The sequence below is a fragment of the Rutidosis leptorrhynchoides genome, chromosome 8, assembly GCF_046630445.1.
Source record: "Rutidosis leptorrhynchoides isolate AG116_Rl617_1_P2 chromosome 8, CSIRO_AGI_Rlap_v1, whole genome shotgun sequence".
In the NCBI taxonomy this organism is placed as follows: domain Eukaryota; kingdom Viridiplantae; phylum Streptophyta; class Magnoliopsida; order Asterales; family Asteraceae; genus Rutidosis; species Rutidosis leptorrhynchoides.
The window spans coordinates 99,236,642-99,263,992 of record NC_092340.1 but is presented as its reverse complement, the minus strand read 5'-3'; the positions used below and the strand labels follow the sequence as shown (position 1 = coordinate 99,263,992).

Below are 27,351 nucleotides of genomic sequence, written 5' to 3'. Positions count from 1 at the left end.
GAAGATTTTTTATAGTCGAACGGCACGCAATTTTTCCGATCAGCAACAACACCACCACCACCGAATCCATCATCCCACACGGTCCTCCGAGTTTCAACGATAACCCAATTATATAAATATCTCTTTATTTCTTCCAAATATCAAATCTTATCCACATTTATTTCTATTTTCTCCGGTCAAAGGTAATTTCATTTCTTTCTTTCTTTAATTATATAGCCTGCATTTTACGCATTTAAATTGCTTCTTTTTTTCAAATTCATTCTGGGTCAACAACAATTTGAGAAACCCAAGGTAAATTGATTCCAAGCTCTTTAATTTCTCATTATGAATTACCATCAACATGCAATTAATTTCCAAAATTAGTTTAATTGCTATTGAAGGAAACATTAAATTTTCCATCTTTTGCATTTCTAAAAACAAAATTCGATTTTTTTGTGGATGATTGATCCTTTTCAAGTACTAATTTCTGGGTTTAGATTTTTATCATTTATATGGTTTTGGGTCTGTTGAAATTGAAAAGAAAATGGTAAAACATGGTTATTCAGGGTGTAATTAGTGAAAATTTGGTTAATTCTTGATTTTACAATGAAAGTGGATACTTAATACTTATTTGTGTTTATGATTAGGTTAATTGGGGTTGGGGTTAAATGGCCATTGATGAAATATTTGGAGAAACTCGCCCAGTGCTTGCCCCAACCAAAAGTGCACTTTATGTTTGGGGTTATAATCAGTCTGGTCAAACGGGTCGAAAATGCCAGGAACAGAACTTGAGGATCCCAAAACAGCTTCCACCAGACCTTTTCGGCTGTCCAGCTGGCGCTAATGCACGGTGGTTAGATATGGCTTGTGGGCGTGAGCATACCGCAGCCGTGGCCTCTGATGGGTCCCTCTTTACTTGGGGTTAGATTCCTCCTTCCTTATTTATAGTATTATAAAGTAACGGATTATCGTTAAGGTACAAACAATAAACTCGAAATGTCCCAAAATATCAGAATTTATAACCAATACATTAATATTAATACATACATGTAAAAGGTAACTATTAGATTGAATTAATGCGTATTAAATGATAACGTTAATATTTTAGAAAATTTCGAGTTTATTAAATTCATCTTAACGTATGCCACAGTGGCATAGAACAATCCTTTTTCTAATGACAACACTAAGGGCTGTCATTAAGAATTAAATTTATGCATAAACTAGTGGTAAATTGGGTTGGTTGAGGGTAGTTATTTTCAGAATGTGGTAGTTATTTTCAATGTACAAACCATTGATGCATGTCCGCATTCCTTAAAGACAACCCTCAGGGCTGTCATTAGAAAAGTCCAAAAATATATTGTCTCGTGATAATCATCGTTGTAAATAAAGAAATTATAGGTTAGATATTGAATTGTCGTTACTTTGTTTTGGTAGCATGTTTATGTATCTTTAACGTTAAGTTGTCATAACTAGCGTCACGTGATTGGTCAGGAGCAAATGAGTTTGGTCAGTTGGGGGATGGAACCGAAACGAGTAGAAAACTTCCTAAGAAAGTGAAACTATTGCAAAATGACCGTGTGATATCCGTGTCTTGCGGAGCATATTGTACCGCCGCTATTGCAGAGCCACGTGAAAACGATGAAACTGTTTCCACTAGAAGACTTTGGGTTTGGGGACAAAATCAGGTCTATGTTAAACCATGTTCATGACATTTCATTAAAGTAAAATTGCATATCGGGTCTTTTCAGTTTATGTATAAGAAATTAATAACTGTTGCATATCAGCAATGATAATGATCAATATGAAACAAAAAATAAGTAAATAAATACAATAGTTTGAAAACTCAATCAATCTCTATACATTATATTTTGTATGCCCGTAATCTGTTTCAGGGATCTAACCATCCTCGTGTATTCTGGGGAGCGTTTTCTCCTGATACGGTAAGAATATTCGTAATTATTACAAATTTTTAAAAACACAAAATCTTAAAGAACACAAATGCCATATTATAATACTCCATAATTTTGCATGTAAACGTTTTAGGTTATTCGTCAAGTATCATGTGGCGCTGTGCATGCTGTGGCACTATCCGAGGATGGTCTACTGCAAGCTTGGGGTATAAATGCATCGTACTTTTAAACTGCTACTAGCATTTTACGTAATACTTGTAATGGTTATATATGTGAACGTAATTACACTATGATAAACTAGGCTACAATGAATACGGCCAGCTCGGGAGAGGTGTTACTTGTCAAGGGCTTCAAAAGGCTCGTGTTATAAGTGCATATGCTAAGTTTCTTGATGAAGCCCCCGAGCTTGTAAAGATTACTCAAGTCTCGTGTGGCGAGTACCACTCGGCAGCCGTATCGGAAAATGGAGAGGTGTAAGTGTTTAAAAATTGGACCTTTTGTTGACGAAGATAGGTTCTAGACACAAGCGGTAATTGCTTGACGATCATCAAGGCAACCTCGCATCTAGTCATGATTTGATCAAAACCTACCAATTTTTCGTTAACTATTGCTACTTTTTCTTACGGGCTGTTAGGCATTTGTTATGAAAGTGACTGTTAGATATAGAGTAATCAGGTTGAACACAGAATATTAATATAATCACTCTCAAAACAAAATGTCTAACACCCACTGTTGTAAAAGTCGGTTTGGGGACTAGCCCGTAACGACTTGCTTAAAAGTCGGTCAACGCTAAAAAGTCGGGTGAAAGTCGTTTAACGCTAAAAAGTCGGATGAATGTCGGGTCTGGGTCGGTCAAACAAAGTTATTTTGTATCATATGTCTATGTTTGAGATATTTATGCTTTAGTGTTTGATATATATATGTGTAATATACATATACTGAATTTATTTATCACGTTGGTCAACGCTCGACTCGTCCCCGACTCGTCCCTTTAAGATCCCGACCGACTCGTCCCCGACTCGAGACTTTTACAACCTTGCAAACACCAATTATCGTTACTCTGCATCTTATTTATTGCAGCTACACATGGGGGTTGGGAAGCATGGGCCAATTAGGACACTATTCTGTTCAATCGGAGGACAAAGAGCTGATACCTCGACGTGTGGTTTCACTCGACGGGATATTTGTGAAAGATGTGGCATCAGGTGGTGTGCATACGTGTGCCGTGACTACAAAAGGAGCTCTATACGCATGGGGTGGCGGTCATTATGGTCAACTCGGACTCGGGCCACAGACAGGTGTCTTTTCATGTGTGGCTAGTGACTCCGGAACCATGTTCCGTAACATGCCGGTATTGGTCCTTCCGTATGGCGTGAAACACGTTGCGTGTGGTCATTCTCACACACTGATCTCAACACAAGATGGTAGGATCCATGGATGGGGTTATAATAGCTACGGGCAAGCGGCTAATCAGAAGTGCACTTACGCTTGGTATCCATCTCCAGTTGACTGGTATTTAACGTTCCTCTCTCCTTTGACTTGAATGTTTGACCTTGAAACTGCATTCTGATAGAAGCGTATTTGAAAACAGGTGTGTCGGTGAAGTAAGGAAGCTGGCTGCCGGTGGAGGTCATTCTGCCGTACTGACTGACGCATGTTCGTTAAAGGAGTTGTGTGAGTTTAGGCTTGCAGACTGTGTGACACCACGAAATGCTGCTTTGATTGAAGATGTTGCTTATCGAACTGGTTCTGATGCATTGGCGCGCCTTTGTGAGAGGTTAAGGTATATATATGTTATGCTCTTATTTACTAATTATCAAAGTTAACCTAAGACCGCACGTTACCTTGAAGCTTTTTGACCGTGGAGTAAAAAATTGCACTTTTTGAAAGGAAAAAAAATCTGTGACGTGTTAGTTTCAAATTTTGAAGTTGTGTTATGGTGAATGTCAAATTTGGGTGTTAAATTTGAGTCAAAAGGGTTATGGGTGATCTGGTAAAATATGATTGGATGTTGATTTGAAAAAATAAATAAGTAGGGTGGAAATGAGGTGTCACAATTTGATTGGGTGTTAAAATTCGACATTGTGCGCTACGTATGTAACTAATGCCTCGAAAATGTCAAATTTAACGCCCCATAGCAGGCGTTATGGGCATTAAATTTTGTCAACTCACATGCACATTGAAATTTAACGCTGCGTAAGTTGTGGTCTAAGAATAAACGTCTTTTCCTGAACCATTTTTCTGACCATTGCAGGGAACGTCCCCTTGATTGTGGAATTTGCGACTATTAGATTCGCCCAGAAAAAGACGCTTATATTATATGCCGTAAACTCATTGGCATGATCCAACATATTGTGAATTTAGATGATATATAAAATGTGATGTCTTTATGTTATTTGTTAGTCCTTAATGTTGTATTGTAACATTGTGCAGCATTTGCGTCTCTAAGAATTATGCAGAACCATCTGCTATATTCATTTAGGGTGATGATATATGTAGATTATGTAATAGACATAGACATCTAATATTATAACATCAGATTTGTAAATACTTGCAAAATCTGATTAGTAATAATATGCATCCAAATCTAATGAGCATTTGCTTTGTTATTTGTATTCATACAAGCCAGGCTTGAAATGTATATTAACTTACATATTCCATATAAAAAAGTCTTCAACTGACAATTTGACATTATTATCATCGTTTATGCCGTCGTGGGTGCGTTTCCTGAAATGCGGAGGTACGGATTGGAACATCTAGAATGATAGAATTGCATGATAAGGTCTTATGGTAACAGCAATCAAACATATAATAGTTGCAGAAGTTCAAACTTGACAACACTATAAACACACCCGATGGCTAGCGATCAAGTTCTTATTGGTTAATGTGACGGATCATCCACAACGGCAACATCGTGGCTGATACTTGATGAGCTTGACCTAACTCTTCTTCTCTCATTGCTGCTCCGATGAATGGTCCACTACAATAAGTCAAAAGTAGTCAAAGTCAAATTTTTTTTAACAGCGGTTTAGGAGTCATTAACGGACCACCAGGTGTGAAGTCAATCACCCAATCATATATGTGCCACGTGTCGAGAAGAAACCAAAGGACCTGCACCCATAAGGTAACGCGGCAAACTGGTAAAACCCTCATAATGTTTGAATGCAGGACGTGTCGCAACCTCTGAAACCCAGATATCCGGGACACCACTGAGCATAGCGCACAAGCGTTTTATTTTACATGAATAATGTCTTAAGCAGGACACGAACCCATGACCTCAAGGTCAGTGGCCGTTGGGCCAATGGCCCTTTTGGTCAAAGTCAATTACTGACTCGATATGGACTAAAAGAAACAAAGAGATGGTACCTGCTGGTTGCATAAGAAGGAACTGAATGGGGCTGATTATGTTGTAATGGTGTAGGCTGAGGTAACTGTAACCTTGTATCTTGTTGTTCAATGTTCTTCTCATTCTCTTTTAACTGTGTCCAGTTCAAACAGTTAGCAAACACATTATTATCTTAACATACATTGCACATCTGCTACTAAAAGATTGTTACTTTATACATCTGCTACTAAAAGATTGTTACTTTATCGAAATCTATCTTTGTGATGATACAAATCACCTATTCGGTAACTTTATTAAACATAATTACCTTTTTGGAAAGTGAGTTGTTTCGTTCTTGCAATGCCTTCTCCTGTAATCAAACACAGTGCATCAACGCATATTCGTGTAGTTAGGGTCTTATTCTACATGCACTTTTTCGTAGATAACTTCCATTTTTTGATTCCGTTAAAGATGTTTGAGAGCATTAGATATTATAGGTTTACCTTTTTATGGAGCTCAGAGATGGACTCATGCATGACCTGGTTCTGTATAAATAAATAGTATAAAGATTAATAAGTTATCTACTTAATCATACATACTAGAAAACAAATATTTTTTATTAGTTACTTTTTTTGTGCGTATTCGCTTAAGAGCTGTATCGAGTTGGTGCTCCACATTTTGAAGCTCTCTAAGGTTTAATTGGTCCAGATCTTCCCCAACGTAGTGCCTACATTTTGTGAAAGTAATTAATACATAATCTGTACTATAAACGATATATCTAAATTTACTACATTTACCATAATTATTCATTAACATATTCTACGGTACAACATGTTAATGCATAATATATGGTAGATATAGTAAAAATGTTGATGGATATATCACCACCATAAACAGTAACGCATACTTAACAACTTATACACTATCATTATAAGATTTTACAAAAGCAAATGTACCTTATGTTCTTTTCAAGAACTTCAATCTTTGTTTTAAGCTTTGAAGATTCAAGAGTCCAGCTTGCCTGTAAACAATTTGTTGGATAAAGCTTGTATATGATGATCAAGTAATTATAATGGCAGTTTGTAATAGTATTATTCGTTAATATACCTGTGTCTCGATTTCAGGAGCAGTAAGCAATTTATCAGCATAAGAATACCTTTCGTACCTCTCCAAAATTGTCTCCATACTGCATGTTTCATGTTACAAGTAAACAAATGTAAGAATCTGTGTACAATCTCCTTGAACACTATTGCTGTTGCTAAGATACAAATTGTAAACGATGATTGTTGGTGCATGATGTTAGTCCCAAGTTTATTATAAGCGTTACGTTGTGGTAATATGCGGTGTGTAATAGTATACGAGTTAATATACGTTTAATGTTAATTTACGCACTGTTTGTGCAACCGCACGGATACATAATGCATCCGTACGGGTTCAGTGTGCAACCGCACGGTTGCAAATGCTGGTAGTATTTAATGTTTATCTCGGGTTCATCGTTAGGGTTACGAACTCTAAACCCTTCCAACCTTTGTATCCGACATCCAGACGTTCTAGCACTTGTGTGGTTCGATCTAATACATTCTAAAGTCTACATAACACGCTTAGATCATTGTTTGATTGATTGTTTTGATATAAAACCCAATATCGAGTTATTCAGCACTCGATATTGAAGTCTTGATCGTTTAATCCTGTTTACACGATCCTACAATGATGATCAGTTTTTATATTTATATCTTAAAAGAAAGAAAATGTAATTTCTAAAGATAATTCCGAACGAAAATATACAATGAACTATCTGTGGCAATTAAACAATTCATTACTCCGATATTATTAGTTTATTATTACTGCATCAGTAAATTAGAACCATGTAGCTTATTAATTACGGAGTATGTGTTATTGATAATACTTGTAGACTACGTAGAAAACTTAGAAAACTCTAAACCTACAGATGAGTCAGGGATATACTAAACTAATAACTTAACCCTAAAGTTTAATACTTTTACAACGACGAAATCGTGATAGTTCGAGACTAGAAGAAAACGATAAATATTTAATAAATAGATAAAGAAAACCTTTTTTATCTACATATTTTGCTTAATGACGTCCTTTTGTACAACGTTTTTTTTTTCTTTTACGTCATCGCTTACTTTACCCAGGAATGGAGCAATACTTTGTTACAAAAGGTGTTAAAAATTTATATTTAGTTGGTGAGATTTGTGTCCCTTGAATAAGGCATAAAATGCGTACTTCGTTTTCCAGGACAGGTGCCCATCTTTCAGATTTTTGTAAGTGATCAGTGAACCTTTCTACTAAGTAGTTCTTGACAGACTCGTGAAAAATCTAAAAACGACAAAGGTATCTAACCCGACTGTAGACGAGATACCGTTGACAGACAAAAAATCTAAGAAGAACACCCGGTGCCTCCGCATGATGACGTCCAACTTTGAATTGTTTATTTAAAGAACCATCATCTCGAGTCACCTTATTTTTCTTACACAAGCATGCTTCACTCCATTCTTTCATGCCATCCCCTTATTCAAATCCAACCACCCTCCGCAACCTATGTTTCCGGTTTTGATATTACTACATAAACTGAATCACAAAAGTGTGTGTGCTTGAAATTAACACTAAGAACCTCACCAACTCTCTAACTCAAAAGCAACACCAAATCTTTGTCCCTTACACCACCACACCACCAACCACCGTCATCCACCATCATTATATTTATTTTATTGTTTGTTTCCATTTCCTAGTTTAGCTAAGGTTCAAGAGAGCTACTTGTTGAGTAGTGAAGACTTTGCTCAAAATCTTTAAGTGAGAGATTGTTGAAGGTGTGAAGAATTTTATTAAAGGAACAAGGGTTGACTTGGTGAACAAGGCTTGACTTGGTGGATAAATCGTATGAATTCTGTTGCCTTATTTGGTTCTTCTAGTAGGAATGAAGTATGGAGAAAGTAATTGATGTTTATGGAATGCCTTTTGCTTGAAGGACAAGTTTGCTTATGGAACAAGTAAACTAATTTAGTAAACCTAAATGTTTTTGTTTTAATGCTTCCTCTATAAATTGTAACCCATAGCCTCATTGTAATGTGTGCACAATAATAAAGAAAAAGTACTAGTTTGCGCCCGTAGACTAAACCCTTATACGCGTGGAGTAGAAATATAACCAAGTTAAATCTTTTTGTCGCTTATGCTTTACGTTTTATCGTTTATGCTCGTGATTATCCGTTTGTTGTTCATGGGTGTTGTGATTGACCCAATCACATGTTCTTGTTTGGGGTCCTACAAATTTTCTAACAAGTTGTATCAGAGCTTCAAGGTTAGAAGATCGGGAAACAATGACAGATTGAAAGCATATTTCGATGAGTTGATGATTCGGTTATCATCAAGAAAATAAACGACGGGTATAGGGTTTCTTTTTGCCACAAGGATCGAGATCATGAGATCAGTCAACAGGGTCAATGATCGAATCGAAGGGTTTTGTTGCGGAAATATTTTCGTGGGAGATCCGGGTGTCGAATCTAAGTTACTATTCTTCGCGATCCCGTTCGAGGGAATGATGAACTATCAAAAATTGGATATTATTGTGCAGCCGGAGGAGAAAAATTGTAACAACTTCATTAACAGTTAGATCTGTTTTAAATTTTTACTAGAGGTGCCAGACACGTATTTCTAAAGGCGAGAGTTCCATTTGGAAGCGGTGAATGTTCGGTCTGAACTATCGTTGGAGGGAAGGCACATACAGACTGGGTTTGAGGGTAGGTTTGTTATGGTGCAAACCAAAGTCATACATCGAATATGGGGAAGAAATGTACAAATGTGTGCTTAGGAGGTGGTTTCTCTTAGGTTTGGGCGATAAGGTAACAAACATTGGGACATTCGTTTGGAAATCGATAGTGGAAGTTATCGTGGAAGTTTGGATACTCGCGGTTGTAGTCTGGATGTGTAGATAACGCTACGTGACATTTACATAATCTTGACGTTTAGCGCAACCGCTTGTTCAGCGCACACGGTTGTGCACCCTTAGTAGATGATTCGATCTTGGAGCCTTGTATCGTAAGTCTACTTGATGTGGTCCCAGTCAGGTTGTGACTACTGAGGTTGTGGAAGTACTAAAGAAGGTTGGATCTAGACTATCTTTGGAGGGAAGGCCCAGTTGGACTTGAGTTTGAGGGGAGATTTGTTAGATTGCAAACCAAAGTCCAACATCGAATTATTGAACGGGTCGACCAATGTATTTGGCCGAATATTCCAGGGTATTTGGAATATATGGGCAGGGTGAGCTTTTCTCACTGAAGAAATTGTTCTGAAGTTTTTGGATAAGACGCGTTCAACTGGTGCTTTATGTTTAGTTGACAATGGTATAACAAAGTAAACGAGTTTTCTTCAGGGTAACCGATTAAGAATCTTTAGGTGATGAAGAAAGTGGATAATCTCGTAATTCCTGAAACTTGAGCTTTCTAGAGGGTGTTGGGAACTCAGTGTAAGTTTGGCAACTGACGGAAGTATCAAGCTAGTAGGAGTTTGATGACTAGCGGGAGTTATGGATACGCTTATGCAACATGGGTCTCCAGTAACCACCAGATTAGTGCGTAGATTCCGAATAACACTGGGTACTCGGATGCTGAAAAAATACCCTAGAATGGCAAAGAGATTTGCAACTGACCGGTGCTATGAATCAAGTTTTTTCTAAGTTAGTCGCCATTTATTTCTTACTCGTACAGTGGGAGCGTGCTTGAGAATGAGAAGATGTGTTCGCAAAATTCATAGCTATTAGGTGGGTGAGTGTACCAGCGTGAAAGCGGTAGAGTTCACAAGTGTAGATTTCAAGGTTCTGAACTGCGTTCTCACTGGAGCCTTGATGAATAGTTTACAAGGTGTCGTCTATTGGGGTTTTTCGATTGTTGGGAAGAAAAATTATAGATAGACGGGAATTATGTAAGAGTGATCATTGGCATTGGTTTGGCAGCGTATCTAGAGTGACTGGTGAGACGGTGTTGTCTCATGATAAAGTTAGGGATGGTATCAGTACCAATACCGTACCGAACCGGTACCGTACCGTATAGTACCGATACCGAAAAATGATTAAACTCCTTCCTGATACCGTACCGAATTAACGGTATTGGTACCGGTTTGGTACCGGTATCGGTACCAGTTTTTCGGTACCAATACCGGTTTGTACCTTATTCTTTTGTTTATATTAAAATAAGCTCCGTATAGAAATATAGTTTTGTTCACGCAGTTATTAGTGAGTCATTATTCAATCGGCCCAATCAAATTAGATAACACATGCTTGAATTCTTCATTGTGATGTGAATATATTGAGCTGCTGCCTTTGAATGCATTGTACGCATTATTTCAGTAAATCTTGACACACTATGTTTGTCGATAGTCATAAATGAAAAGTTTAGTCATCCTTTTATAACAAACTATGTTCGTTCTGTATTTGAATTCATATATGAATTATATGGATATAATCACATAAATATTGAGATAGACTACTCATGTTCCCATGTATCCAGTTATATAAACTACACATGAATTTTATTTTGTTTATATTAGAGGCACCATAAAAAAATCTTAGTGGAATCAAGGTCTCATTAGATGTCCGGACATTAGGTAGTTAAACGTGTAAGAAACTAAAAAATATGTGTTTCGGTTTTCATATTGGGAATACCGGTACCGAACGGGTACCGAACCGTATGGTACCGAAACCAATTTTTGCGTAAACTAAGAACCGATACCGATACCGAATACCATCGGTACGGTATTTCGGTACCGGTACAGTTTCGGTTCGATTTCGGTTTTTTGGTACATTTGCTCATCCCTACTCATGAAAGAATCTTGTAATTGAAGTTTTGCATACTTCAATTGATCTTCTTGTGTAAGAAGATTGTGGTGCAAGAAACCGAGATGACTAAATTTAGTAACTTAAGATCGGGTTGAAGCTTAGCGGTTTTGGTGTCAAAAGACTTCCTTCTGTAAGTGGAAGTGCAAGGTAATTCAGTTGTTTGATTTCGACGGTATCAAAAGTCCTAGCGGAGAGGAGATCGGGGGTTGCTATGGGTGTTTGAAAAACGTTGATGGTTCAGGCGGTTAATGTTTCAAGTTCCAACAAGTAGTATTGAAGACTTTGTATCGAAAGTCTGATCTTCCAGCGATGTTGAGTTTGCACGTCCCATATTTGATTGGTGGTATAATGGTTGTTTGACGTTCTTGGTTAGAATGGAGATTGATGTTCGAGTTTGTTTAAAATCTTCAATTGGGAGATTGTTAAGTAGTGAAGAGTTTACTCAAGTCTTTAAGTGGGAGATTGTTGAAGGTGTGAAAAATTTGATCAAAGGAACAATGGTTGACTTGGTGAACAATGCTTCACTTGGTGAACAAGTCGTAGGGATTCTTTTGCCTTATTTAGTTCTTCAATAGGAATGAAGTATGGAGCAAGGCATGGCAATCGGTAAAATGGGTTAGCCGGTACTTAATTTGGAAAACTCGAAATCAAAAAGTCTTTAGCAATAGCTGCAAAATTACAAGTGTGGACATCTTCAATGAAGTTCAAATAGAAAGTTTCGAGTGGTTATCGAAGAGAGCTAAAAAAGTTGGCGATTGAATGGCACCAATGGCTTCTTAATTTGAGTTTCTATTGCGACTTAAATTTAACTAGGACCGGAATTGGTTAACTACAATTGATTTTATTCAAATTTGCTCATATATAGTTGACGGGCTTAATGTCTCTCTTGCTAATAGTTGAGTAGTATGATGTACGGTAAAAAATAATTGTAAATGTAACCATGCCACTGATGTATCCTTCGAGTTTTAAATATATACTATCTTGCTTTTCAAAAAAATAAAATGCCTTTTGCTTTAAGGACAAGTTTTCTTATGAATAAGTAAACTAATTTAGGATACCTAAATGTTTTAGGTTTAATGCTTCCTCGATAAATTGTAACCATAGCCCCATTGTAATGTGTGCACGATATTAAAAAAGAATCTCTGGTATGCGACCGTGGACTAAACCATTCTCCGTGTGGAGTGGGATATAACGAAATTAAATTTTTGTGTCGTTTAAGCTTTATGTTTATCGTTTATGCTTGTGATTATCCTTTTTTGTTCGTGGTGTTATGATTGACGATACCACAATCACATGTTCTAGTTTAGGGTCGTGTAAATTTCATAACACTACTTAGAATGATGTAATGATGTAGCGAACACTTGGTTAAAGAACTTGTTCGGCTCTTGCTTGTTCATCTTTATTTTTTATCCCTTGTTTTCCAATTTCATTTCGGTTAAACGTTAAAAACGATCTAGCACGACTATTATTTGTTTACAAAACTTTTATTGACGATAACAAAGTTCTCCAACTCTATCGAAAGGAGTTTGAAAGGAAATTTTTTTATTGGATTGCAACTATAGTTTGGTAACCAATTTAGCAATATCTCAGTGGTAGATGGTACCTTTGACGCCGAGACCCATCATGTAGAAACTTGAACTTAAAATTGGCATAGGTTCGATCCCCACTTGCGACAAGAATTTACAACTCTCGAGGGAGTGAGATGATAGTTACTCTTTAGGGGACCCGATGAAGGTAATTTTTCGGCATCCGACTTTACCGGGGTGAGTCTGATGGATATTTAAAGGAAACAAAGGTTCGGGGAGTCCCTTCTAAACGTACACCTTTTGAACATATCTGTATTTTAGTATGATTGGCTCATACAAACAACTGTGAATGAACAATGATAACTTTATATCATTCTTGCTAGATCACTACATGTTGTGGAAATAGAAGGTAAAATGAAAACACAGGATAAAAGTTAGAAGAACAAATAACTATTTCTTTTCATAACTTATTGCCACATTGTATTTGATCTTCATACAACTTTCTTAAACTAAAATGGCAAGAAAAAAGAAATAGTTAACCAACTAAACATAACAAGGTTGAAGGTAGTGGTTCACGGTGGTGAAGTGGTGGTTTACGATGGTGATAGTGGCGGTTTTGTGGTAAAATAAGGTGAATGCATTGTTTTGGTAATGAAATGTTGGGGAGTGATGTGGATTCAAGGTTGTAAGATGCTCTTGTGTGTTCACTTGATTCTAGAACATCATATGATGTTAAACAACCCTTTAACAGAATCAAAACAACATCGAATCTTATGATCCATGTTCGATCAACAAAAGTGAAACTCACTAAAATTCTATTATAAGAACTTAAACACATTTCAAAGCACGAATCAAGCTAATGGATCCCAAGGAATTGATCCTTTATGCTCTGATACCAAATGTAATCGGATATTTCGTGCTTAGATCTAAATTAAATATGAAAATTGATATCAAATTAGTATTGTGAACCCGCATTTCGCTGCGCAAATCAAATTCACATGATTTAATTTGTATTAATGACATCTCTTAGGGTTTTGCGGTTGGAAAAACTTAAAATATTATGTAAATTAAATGTTGAAAAAATTCAAACGTTATACATATTTTAAATAATTACAAATTAAAAAAAAGAATTACTTTTAATATGTTGCATATTAATTACTTTGTATTATAATTATAATACAAATATAGCAATAAATTACTTTTAGTATGTTGCATACTATAACTTTGCATTATAATTAATTGATGTTTATGTTTATTGATATATTTATATTTATATCATACTGTATTTATTTAATATTTTTTTTTGAACGGCAAGATTGCATCAGTCCGGACCGAAGCCTAGTCATCATTTGCACACACACACACACACGTTCGGGCAGGAAACCCGAACCACGATCACAGGGATCCGAACCCTTAAACCATCCCGAGGGGCAGACGGGCCGGACCTTAGTCCCGGATCGGGTCGGTAAAACCTTCCCTTTGGGCTGACCTCAATGGAGCCTATTTCAGTCCATGTTTAATTTGGTCATTCAGAAGCCAGGTTCGAACCCTGAACCTCTTACCCGGCGAGGGTGTTAAACACCACCGCGATACCACTCAGGCAAATGCCTCGGTGTATTTATTTAATATTTACTCATAACATCTAATGTTTAATATGTATATCATATAATATATGTAATAAAGACAAATAAGTCACCATGTTTGATTTTAACAATGCAAATGTGAATGTATGACGGGGAAACGTGTTGGGTGAAAAGCATAATACGGTTTCTACAGTGTAACCCGATATATCTACCAATCAAATCACTCTATCAAGGGGGTTCGATTTACTTAAATTAGTATATGTATAAATAGTTAGATTAGGGGAGTAAATGTTAAGAAATACAACAAACAGAACCAAATGGTTATTTTTTATTTTTCTATGGCTAAAAAGACGAAAACTTATATAAAACAAACGACCCTTTCATCAAAAAAAAAAAAAAAAAAAAACAAATGAAAGAGTCAAGCGAAATAATACAAGGAAAAAACCAACGAGCCTCAGAGCGAGAAAACCTATAAACAAAAAACCACACTATTTAACACCGAACCTTACCCTAACCAAAGAAACAACCAAATGAAAATGAAACGTACAACGAAAAACACAACTAATCAAAAGCTACCACACAAAGTAAAGCAAAATAAGCACCACAACAACTAAACCACAAAGCGAAAAATATGAAGCACCATAACCAAACACAACATATCGAGAATGAACGACCACCGTCCTTTGCCGCATCGGAAGAGACATCCTTACCCTTATCCTTGATGATGGGCCACGGATACTTACCCTCAAGTTACTTGTATGTAACCTTTTTTTTTCCCTCTGGATTTGTAAGTGAATCTAGTAGGAGAACCTAGGTTGGACTCATCCGATGGACCCTTAACCCCACTGACACCGAACGAGGAACCATCTTCCACTACAACGGGATCAATGATGAACTTTTTCTGTAAACCTGCAGCAACATCATCATCATCATCATCCCTCAGTTGTAAAGAGGTACTACTTACCACATTTTTTTTCTTAGACTTCATCTTCGAAACTTTGGGCCTACCGACTTTAGACCCATTAATATGATCATCTTTGACAATACTCGACCCATTAACCAGATTAGATTGGGTGTGTTATCGGTCATGATCTTCACGAAAACCTCATGTTGGGCTGTAAGACCATTAGCACCAGAACAACAACTTCGTGAATCGTAGTCGATAACTCGAAGCGAAACACTTTACCACATTTTAACGAATGTGAGCTAATATCAATAGGGGCACAAAAGCTTCCGAAATGCACTCAGACTCAACATTAACAATACCAGATCCATCCTTCAACTCACCTTCAATATCACTAATGACAACAGACGATGTCTCACCCTTATTCCAATTGTCACGAGAAAAAAGGCACATGAATCACCCTTGCATAAGCACTCCGAACCATGAGAAAAGGCTCGAGCAACTATGTGACTTGTGAATTAACCAGTACAGAAGGATCCAACGAAGCCCTTTTGTCAACATGAATTTGAATGGAAAACGAAGCCCTCTTCTGCACACTACCAATCTCATCAACTTGAACCACGAACACATCAAGCAAATTAGCATCCACATTTTCTGACCGACGTTGAACCAAACTCTTAGCGTAAAGACCATCTTTATAAGTTCCATAATGATTAGAGTAAACCACAGGAGAACCTAAAATACCACATGAGAATGTACAATACCTACAATACCACATTTGTTTTCTTTGACTTAATCTTTGAACCTTTAGGCTTACCGATTTTAGACCCATTAATAGGACCACCTTTGACAATACCCTGCTCGTTAACCAAATTAGATTGGCCATATTCATCGTTCATGATCTTCACAGACGCCTAATATTGGGATGTAAGACCATTACCACCCGAACAAGTAACAACTTCGTTAATCGTAGTATATAACTCGCAGCGAAACACTTTACCACATTTCAACGAAGGGGAGCTAATATCAATAGGGGCACAAAAGCTTTCGAAATGAAACTCAGAATCAACATTAACAATACCAGATCCATCCTTCAAATCACCTTTAATATCACTAACAACAAAAGACGAAGTCTCACCCTTATTCCAATTATCATGAGAAAAAGGGCACATGAATCACCCTTGCATAAGCACTCCGAACCATGACAAAAAGTCTCGAGAAACTCTGTGACTTGTGAATTAACCAATACAGAAGGATCCAACAAATCCCTTTCATCGACATGAATTTGAAAGGAAGACGAAGCCCTCTTCTTTACACCACCAATCCGATCAACTTGAACCATGGACACATCAAGCGAATTTGCATTCACGTTATCTGCCTGATGTTGAACCAACCTCTTAGCGTAAAGACCATATTTATAAGTTCCATATTGATGTAAACAACATGAGAACCTACAATACCATCATGAGCAACTTTTTTATCAAACCCAACAGCCTCCTAACCATCTTTCATTAACGCACGGTTCAACGAACCAGTTCAATTCACGGTAACACCATCTCTGATCACTCGTTCCATGACAAAAGCATCATTAACTTCGTTAACCTAAATCAGAGTGTTACTACACTCATCCGAATTCTCCAACACAATTGTCAATTAGCTAGTGAATATGCTTCACGACAGTTGAATCAATGAACGCGACAGTTATTGTTGAAGGAGATGGACGGATTTGCCACCGAGACAACCTCTCCGCACAAACGAGCAATCTCCCTTGTATTATCCTACGAAGCATGTCGAATCAGGACACCAGTAATCTCGATCCAAACGAACCTAAAGAACCGGTTTTCCTTAGACAATAAAAGAGAAATCACAGGAAACCGTTCAATTCCCGCACCTGGATTAAGTAACTTATTGACATCATCGTCATTTCCACAAACCAACAAACAATCATAAGTCCCTAAAAAACTTGTGTGAGCCACAAAGATATGAAAACTCAACAAAAAGGATCTCAGCTTACTCATATCCATCGGAGCCATATCAGCCACTATAACTGACCGATTTAAACAAGTATCCACAGAATCAACATGAATAAGATTTGGATACTTATGTTTAGGAAGAAACGTATGACGCTGACCGATTATAGAACCGTTATCTTTTCTCTTGGGCCATCCAACATAGATTGAACGACCAAAATTTTTAGAGCCGTTCAGATTGGTTACAACAGCCTGGGTAGACTTCGAAGACACATAAGTCACAAAAGAGTATCGACGGGTATAACCAGAACATAATCTCGAAAATTACACCTACTTTCCCGAAAGCACTGTAAAGCATTTAACGCGTACATTTCTCGATCCTTCTCATAACGTGCCTTTTATGCACATTTTATCCACGTTATCAGTTCCTACTTTGGTTCATTTGTCAAGGAATTTGAAGACATATGATGGTTAATTGATTAGAATGATGTTCGTGAGTGAAGAACATTAAAGGAGAGCAACATGGTTGATATAAGTGAAGGATTCAGCTACAAATGTGTTAAATGAGGGAAAAGTAAAAACAACAGCAGATGTGACGCATGCTCCTCATAAGCGGCACATCATTACACTACAAACATCCTATTTAGTAACAGAAAAAATGAGATGCGGCGCATCAAGAGGGATGCGGCGCATGGGTTCATTACACGGAAGGGGATGCGGCGCATCCTTACAGATGCAGCACATCCTTACAGATGCGACGCAACACCCTATTTCTTTGGCTCAAAGTCAGGAAAAATCTATAAATAGGAGGAGGTTTTGGCCATTTAAGGAGACACATTCTGGAGAGAAATTGGGCAAATTTTAGGGTTTCAACATCATTCTTTCCAAATCCAGAGGTACGTTAATTTTTATTAGTTTTTGTGATATCACTATGAACTTTATTGTTTACAATTGTTTGTTTGATCTACCTTTAATTATGCAAGGCTAAAACCCTTGTGTGTTCAGACATTTGAATTGGGATTGTTCTATATTTTGATTATTGAGGTTATTATGCTTAATTAATTGTGTTCTTTCGAAAGGATTCAGTATTGTGACTATCTATTTACTTAATTCAATTATATAAGTTTATAAATTGGTTTATGCGAATTTATCAATGTGCATAGCTTATACTTCAACACTTAGTGATCTAGACACTTGCATGTGAGTGTAGGTGATAGTTGAATGGGTAGTCTAATATCACAATTGTGTAGGCTATTTTGAGTGATCTTAATAAATCGAGATTTATGATAGTTTGACCAAGAAAGAGTCTCATTAATTAAATATGATAAAAATCTATGAATAAGATTAGTGCGAGTTACTTGAATCATTAGATCTTAATTTATTGATTTTGTGAGATGTAGATAAACTGTTTACTTATACCTTTAATAACGGGTTTAATTATAAAAGAGCAGTCCTTGTTATTTATTGAACATTAAAATGGACACTATTTCTCCTCATCTGGTTATTTCGTTAATTACTTTTCGCACTTAATTTAGTTTACTTAAAGTTCAAATCAAAACCCACATTTACTTAGGATAATTATTAGTTTTTAAAGTCTTAATTAACTACTTTCTGTGGAACAAAGTGGTCTTTTACTTACTAATTTCTATGCGAACTGGTTTAGTCGCCCGATTTTGTGTAATAATTGTTAAGTATTTTGATAGTTATTTTATAAGTAGATTTCAGTCATCACCTTCCAACATAGATCTTGCAACTAAAAGAGCCCGAAGAGTCAGAAGTACCTCTTCTAGGAGACGACATGCCTCGGCAATCAATGGCCGTGGATCGAACCGGAAACAGAACATGAGAGGACAAACGTCTCAATCCACCCAACTTAGAGAAGGAAATATCGTTGTTATGAAGGTTAGTCGCAACCGAAAAACAATCAATGGCAGCCATTGATAGGTTGTTAGGTGGGAAGATGGTGGAGTCTGAATTCGAATTTTGAAAAAGATTGGGTATTGAGATGGGAACATAGATTTGAGAGAAATTACACACTTACGATAATCGTTAGATTTCAATCATTCTCACGACTCTCTTGAACTTTAACTAAACTAGGAAATGCAAATAAAACACACAAATAAGAGAGGTTGTAGATGGTGATCAAAAATGGTGGTTATGATAAGGTGTTTGGGGAAAGGAATTATTGTAAAATGGAGAATATTGTGTGTGTGTGTGTGTGTGTCTAGTGTGTAAAGATTGATTTCTTACAAGTGTGTAGTATCGTTTTCTGTTATGGGTAGTGAATCAGAAAAATGGATTGGTTGAATGTTAAGAGTATTTGTATGTGTTCTTCCTTGGTGTTTTATCTCAACTAGCAGCTCTCTATTACACACAAACTTAATGAAATGGCTTGTGCTTTAATATATCAAACAGAATGGAGTGGTGAAGGGTGGTTAGAAGCATGTTTCAATTTATAGTGACACACCGCTTTTTGTAAGAGAACAAGGTGGCTAGTAAAGGATGACTTTTTGATAAAACAACTCACATTAAATTGAGTTCTAACTATTAGTTAGTGTATAAAATTGAGTTAATATGCTGGTTCTTGAACATAATGGTTCTAGACCCGGCCTTCATGATAATGCTTTCGCGCTAAATCTTTTTACTACCAACTCATTATTCCAGATACAAACAGATCGATCTTCTCAAAAAAGTATTCACAAAAAGACTTGTATAGACGTTAAAAAAAATGACCTATATACACTTAGGTATACAACTCGGACTTTAAAGATGGCTTGTGTACAATTCAGTATACAACCCGATCTTCTAAAGATGTTTCCCAAATGAAAAGTCACCCTTAACATATTACAAATATATGCATATATATATATATATATATATATATATATATATATATATATATATATATATATATATATATATATATATATATATATATATATATATATATATATTAATAGGGAGTATGTTTTTCAAATGCAAAACTTTTAGGTGTTCAAATGTTTACAGACACTCTGTATATTTTTCACATCTTTTCAAACCCCGAGGACATGGATATAGATGAGTAATTTATTCTTGACCAATCCTCACCAATAAATGATATGCATTGTAAAAGAAATATATATGCATCCTCAACGACCAACCATATTGACTAACCCGTCAATACGGAAAAATACCATATTTTAATCCACAAATCAAAGAAAACACAAATGAACACTTTATTCATGGATATGAGTGTCTATAAGACACCATCATGTGATGTTGTTCATTTTACCGAGCCGGTTAGATATATCAAAGCACAAACCATTTCATTAAGTGTGTGTGTGAGTTGAAAGTTGAGAAAAAACACCAAGGAAACACATACAAACACTCACAACATTCAACCAAACCCTTTACCAATTTCACCAGCCATAATCGAGAATCATATTACACACTTGCAAGAAACCAATCCTTACACCTTAGACATACACACACACATACACACAATACTCTCCTTTCTACAATAATCTGTTTCTACAATAATCTGTTTGCCCAAATACCCCATCATAACCATCTAAACATTATTGCCAATTGCCATCTTCAACCTCTATTATTTGTTTGTTTTATTTACATTTTTAGTTTAGTGAAAGTTCAAGATAGTCAAGAGTAGGGATGACAATGGCCACCCGATCCACTGGATATTCATCTGATTCACCCGATTTATAATGGATATGGATGATATAAATGGATATGGATGAAACTAAATGGATACGGATATGGATATGGATGAAAAAGTTTCACTCATGGATATATTCATTTACACCCGAAATACATATATAAATACATAAATATAGATATATGCAAACACATTTACTATTACAAATACATTTACGATTACACATATATTTTTCTTGAAATCATATAATGAACTAACCATGCTATATTACACTAAAACATGCAAATCTAATTAAATAAACATACAAACTACATATTTTAATTTGTCATAGTCTGTTTTTAGTAGTAAGTTTAACAAATTATGTTATATCTTCGACAAAGATTACACGTTCTTATGGATAGATTTTAATTATGCCACATTATATGAGTTTTTGTTATATTACGTTTTTATTTTAATCAAATATTTGGAAATATTATAACAGTTTTCAATATCCAATGGATATTCATTAACTCGCTTAATCCATTGGATGTGGATATGGGTGGATGAATTAAAATTAAACGGATATAGATATGGATATGGACGAACAAAAACTAAACGGATATGAATATGGATACGGCCTCACCCGATCCATATTCGATCCATTGCCATCCCTAGTCAAGAGAAAGTGTTGCTCTTGAGAGAAGGTGTCGCCTTCCTATGAAAAGCTTCGCCTTCTCTTTTAGTCAAGGAGAGATTCTTTAGGTTGGTCGAAAGCGCGGCTTTCGATTAAGAAAGTGCCGCTTTCAGTGTCAATTTTTTTGGAATTTTAAGTTGGTATCAGAGCTAAGTTATTGATTTTTACCTTAAACTTTCTTATAATAAAAGCTATTATTCCATCAAATGTAATGCCGCCATGATGTTGTACACAAGAAATTGTGACTCCAGTGTGTATGGCAAAGTAGACCAGCAAGAAAAACAGAGTGCAGATGTGGTGCTCCAAACGACAGAAAAGATAGATCAAATTCATGAAAGAATGGCCTAAGATAGAAAGAAGTCATATGCGGATAAACAGAGGAGACAAATAGAGTTTCAAACGGGAGTTAAGGTAATGCTTAATGTCTCACCCTGGAAGGGGATTATAGACTTTCGTAAGCGGGGAAAGTTAAGTTCAACGTATATAGGGTGATCTGAAATTGTGGTTTGAGTGGGAAAAAGTGATGTACAGATTGGTTGTACCTGAGGAGCTAAATATAATCCATGACACGTTTCACATGTCATAACTAAAGAAATTATTAGTCGATGAAGCGACGTACATGTCGCTACCCGAGATTGAAGTTGATGACAAATTAAGATATGTTGATAAAAAGGATCATGGATCAAAATACGAAGTCGTTGAGAAATACGATTGTATCCTTGCTAAAGGTATAGTGTCATAGTGACGATTTAGAAAGGGTTCTTAGTTTACTTGAGAGCTCGAATAATGGTTGATGATGTATTGTCGAATGGTTCATGAGGACACGAACGAAATAACAGGGGTAGAGCTGTAACACCCAATATTTTTAAGTTAAATATTAAGATGTATTAACTTGCCATATTTTGAATTAAGATAAGTTGCTTGCTGAACCGAACTCCATCTTTTAAACAAAAAATGTAGAAATGCAGAAAACTGCTTTAGAATAAGAAGATGCATCACCTTTCTTGAGTACCAGGTTTAAATTAATTTTTGGGATTAATGTGCAATCATGCATGGCTCGATTTAGATCGGGGAAGGGGGCAGGGGAAGATTAATGTCATTTGCTCGAGCAAAATTTATCATAATTTTGTTCCTCTTGTGTATGTATTAAAGATGGCGTAAAGAAAGAAAAGAGCTTTTTGTGAAGAAGAACAACAAAAGGAAGCCCTAACTCAATCTCCTTCATGTGAATAGGTTTGATGACTTCATGTGAATAGGTTTCTCTTGCTAGAACTGCGTGGGTGTGTTAGAATATAAGTATAGTTGTGAAAAGATTTGTACATGTCTATTACTATCTTATGTGTATGTTTAGCATCATATATTTTTTATATCATTATGTTTAGTTTCCTTATGTGAATTAAATTTGTAAATTATATTAATCTTTTGAGGTCAAATGAAAAAGTATTTTAGATACATAATTTTATGTATTTTGGTGAAAAAACTCCACATGTGATCTACCAAACACTTTTTAAACTCCCTCTCTGTAAATGAATATGATATAAATAGTTCCAAATATATCCAAGTTTAATTCAACTAAAATAGAAAATAGAATGTACTTCATATAACTTATAAATTTGTGTTTTGCCCAAACTTGATAGCCGGTGAATTTGTAATCACTTAAACCATCTCTAATGGGTGTCGAAAAGGAGCGCCGTATTTTACGTGGCACAAAAAGAACGCCTACGAGGCTACGGCGTTCCCAATGGGGCGTCGTTTCCATTTAAGGACGAGATGTCGTAATTCTTTTTAGCAAATCACTGTAATTCTTTTTGTAACTCTCCACATAACCTTTACCACTACGCTTTAAAAAAAATAATATTGTCATGTCACAGTCACCTAAACTCTTTTTGCAATTCTCCTGATAACCTTTATCACTACGCTCTTTAAAGATAACGACATTGTCATACGTCAGAGTCATCTCACTAAACGGAAAACCCAAAACAACTTCACGTCATAATCACTATTGCGAATGATCTTATCAACATGCAGCGAATACCTCTGAAGAAAATAATATGATTCCATGAGGGCCTCATCTACATCAACGATGATATAAAATAAAATATAACTACAAGGGAAAGTTTTGAATTAAATGTATGCATGCATGGTATTAGTAATTCTATTTTTAGTATTGAATTTCAGCTCACTCAGTCACTTGGGATTCATGTTTGATTAAGAACAACTTAAGTTAAATTTCTGGTTCTGTAAGGCCGGGATTTTTTATTTATTTATTTAGGTACTGTTAGATCAGATGATTCATAAAGTCACTTGAAAATTTAATACTAAAAATAGTTTTTGAACACATAATTTGTGGCCTTAATTAATTAGTTTTTGAGCACATGAAATAAACAAATGCTGAAGTCACTTTAAAACTTGCACCAACGTCTATAGGCCACAATATTGTTGAGGCACCTGATTTTCTATAACTTCATGTGAGTGTACAATGAAGAGACTTTTCAGTCTCTTCGAATTGTAATTAACCGAACAACTATGGTCTATGCACCTTTATGACCTTCAAGTTCAAGCAACAAGGTCATTGTTTTATTGAAACCAACCAATGGAACTTAATAAGGTGTCATGGTTCTAAGGGGAAGCAGAAGAAAAGAAAGATGTAGTAACAGAATCGTATATCGATTTTGAGAGGAGAATCGTTGGTTTGATCGACAAACTGCGTGAGAAATACGATATCTAATCCTTCTACATCAGCTTGATTAGAGTAATGGCTTAGGTGTCTTCATCATCAAATCCTTGAAGCGGCCAACTCCGGTGGCGTAACTATGCATTAGGTTATGGGGTCATTTGACCCGGCCCACTCAAAACCCAAGGGTATATACATGAAGATTTGATAATATATTTCATCATAGCTCATATGGTTGGGGTCAATGTGACTGAAGCAATGGTCTTGAGGTTGAGACTTTACCTTATCTATTTTTTCAACTACTTTTTAACTTAATTAGTTGGTATTCATTTATTAAAAATTTGAGTTGAATTCGAGCGCTGACACTAGATTCAATATTTAAATAGGCATATTAATTAAATTATTACTGTACTATATATGTATCAATTTTGAGAACATGAATTTACCGTGCACTTTGGGCACTATAGTAATTTTAGTAATTGATAGCGTATATACTTTATTTTTTTAATTCATTTATACTTGTATGTTGGAAGCATTAAAATTTACACCAATTTTTGTTATAATACGTTTATTTATTAATAATCATTCATATTCATCAAAAGTTAATGTAAGGAACTAAATGTAATTAGATTTTTATCATTACGAAAATTAAATTCTTAAACAAATTCTTCTTTTTATCTATAAATTACTGTAGTTGTTTATCGGGGCATTTATATTAAAAGATAACTTAATATATTCTTTTATGTTAGTACTCAATCATACTTTTATAAAATTAAATTTTTATCACACAATATATTTCATTACTACTTCGTACACCAACCACGTACAATCCTAGCTCCGTCTCTGACCAGTTCTATTATTTTATCCTCATGTACAAATTGCTATTACTTTTAATTTGTTATAGCTAGATATGGATACTTCAAAGAAATATATATATATATATATATATATATATATATATATATATATATATATATATATATATATATATATATATATATATATATATATATATAACAGACTGCACAAAATGTGCAGTGTATCCCTTTCTGAAATCTAATATTAAAATAGGCAAGTTATATATTATGTAAATCTAAGAGTGTGCAATTAATTGACTGTTGGTAGCTTGAGCCACTCCTGGCAAAAAGACCTCATGGCTCATACAAGAAGGATCCTAGGACAAAAACCAGTTTTTAATGTCCTCTGCTGATTGAGTCAATATCATTGTGTTTATTTTTTATGTCACTTCACTTAATATTCAATTAATCTCAACTAATTTCCTATGTAAATTCAAGTTTTTTTTTATAACCTAACATTAATAAGTTATTATTTTGAAAAATGTACTCTACAAATTACTTTCCAAAAATTTTCCTAGAAACCCTAATATAAAAAGGTATATTAACCTTAATTGAATTTTAGAATTCAGTCTTAAAAGAAAGCACATCAATGATTTAGTACCTAAATTAAGCAAATTCACTCATATATTGTTTTTGTGTGTCTTGCTCTTAATTTGAAAATGAAACTGACAAAAATGGCATGTGTACTTTTTTAAGGACATCTGCAAGTGAAATAATTAGTTCCAATCTGGGAAAGCATACTTTAGAGCAAATATTGACCATCTGCTTATTTGATTTTGATACTTACCTTTATTAACTTAACATTCGATTAATTCTTTTTTTGATGAAAATTAAAGTTCTCCACACAAAATTTCATCTTCATTTAGTCTGTCAATTTCGATAAAAGGGCGTGGTTTTGCCTATCTGCACAATCACATCTTAATTGCGCAAGATAGTTAACTCTTGTTATCGAGCCTATATGGACCGAAGTCCACCCAATGAACAGACGAAAATAAGCCAATAAGGGTAAGTAATTAATCGCCCAAAATAACACAATGAGTCATGGACCAAGCTAGCCACACTGCACCCAACATCCACATATGCACTAACTTATTGGCCGATTTAAGTAAAAGATATTCAACTTCTCGAGTAGTCTAAACAGGAAAAATTCTATTTGAAATTATCCGTTTAGACATCACCATAACACAAGTTCTATTTTTTCAATTCGAGTAAAAATTAGTACTCCGTAGTATATGGGTGTATTACAATACTTTTATTTTTTATTAATTAATTGATTGTTAGTAAGTATTTGAGTGTAAATTTGAAAACTTGTGAGTACTAGGTTGTCTTTAATCGTGTCGCTTATGTACGAACAATTAAAGCTGATGTTTCCTGAATTTATCTTGATCATCAGTTTAAAGAAACTTAGTACGTACGATAATGTTAAGGCTGTAACAATTACTGTAGTTAATTTAAGCAGTGTCACACAGCTCAATAAAACTCTCAAGTTCCAACATGTATACATAAGACATGCTTTCCTTTGGTCTTCAACTAGTTTATTACAGTATTTATTAATTAACTTTTCCAGATATTAATTAATTTTTTAATAATCTCCATCAAATCAAATAAAACAGTGCTACACTACTTCACCCAGAAAAAGAACATATATTATACAGTATATATTTAATTACTTAATAATCTTCAGGCTACATATTTAGTAAAATATTAATGTATGTTTAACCTATATAAAAATGGATGCATGAAGAAACCAGGGGGAATTTTGATAAATTAAAATAAATTTTGTCAGGAAAACAAATTAATTTATTAATTTAATTAATTAATTAGATATAAAAATAAAACCCCAAAACACACAAGATCAGATGGTACGAACTTTGACCCACAAAAAAAAGGTAATCTTGGATTTAGGGTTTGCAAGATTTACAAGATTCTGTTAAAGAATAAAGTAAAATCCAAAAAAGGGAGCTTAAAATCTTGAACATATTCATATTCATAATTATTATATAGTTCTGATAAATTAAGTAAAGTTTGATTTGAATAATTTGTAAGAATTAAAGTTAATGAAGAAGAAGAAGAACCTGGAGTGAGTAGAGTACTCAAAGAGTTTGCCTTTAGTAGAGAAGACAATAAGTGCCACGTCAGCATCACACAAGACAGAGATCTCATGAGCTTTCTTAAGTAAACCTGTTCTTCTTTTTGAGAATGTTACTTGTCTGCTAATCTTGTTTTCGATCCTCTTCAACTGAACTCTTCCTCTACCCATTTTTTTTTAATTTTGATTTTCTTTATTGAAAGAAAACCCTAAAAGGAACCAGCTTTTAATTTAAAACTAAAATAAAATAAAAAAAGAAGAAGTAGATTTAGATTTTATAGGTAGAAGAAGAAGATATATGACGAGGACACACAGGAGGATGTTTTTCTGTAGCTTGTTTCTATATTGGTGTATG

At 35.1% G+C, this 27,351-nt stretch overlaps 2 protein-coding genes across 2 annotated transcripts; one reads left to right on the top strand and one right to left on the bottom strand.

Moving 5' to 3' along the window:
- On the top strand, window positions 1–4,488 carry LOC139862228 (ultraviolet-B receptor UVR8). Its single transcript, XM_071850795.1, has 9 exons — window positions 1–182; window positions 627–900; window positions 1,471–1,664; window positions 1,872–1,919; window positions 2,023–2,095; window positions 2,191–2,362; window positions 2,970–3,401; window positions 3,481–3,672; window positions 4,144–4,488. Exons 2-9 carry the CDS (start codon window positions 648–650, stop codon window positions 4,178–4,180), a joined length of 1,401 nt encoding a protein of 466 aa, XP_071706896.1. The 5' UTR covers window positions 1–182; window positions 627–647; the 3' UTR covers window positions 4,181–4,488.
- Window positions 4,434–27,351, bottom strand: LOC139862227 (agamous-like MADS-box protein FUL-L). Its single transcript, XM_071850794.1, has 8 exons — window positions 26,983–27,351; window positions 6,322–6,400; window positions 6,171–6,235; window positions 5,842–5,941; window positions 5,718–5,759; window positions 5,543–5,584; window positions 5,256–5,368; window positions 4,434–4,869 (listed from the first exon to the last, which is right to left on the bottom strand). The coding sequence occupies exons 1-8, from the start codon at window positions 27,165–27,167 to the stop codon at window positions 4,764–4,766; spliced, it is 732 nt and encodes a 243-aa protein (XP_071706895.1). The 5' UTR covers window positions 27,168–27,351; the 3' UTR covers window positions 4,434–4,763.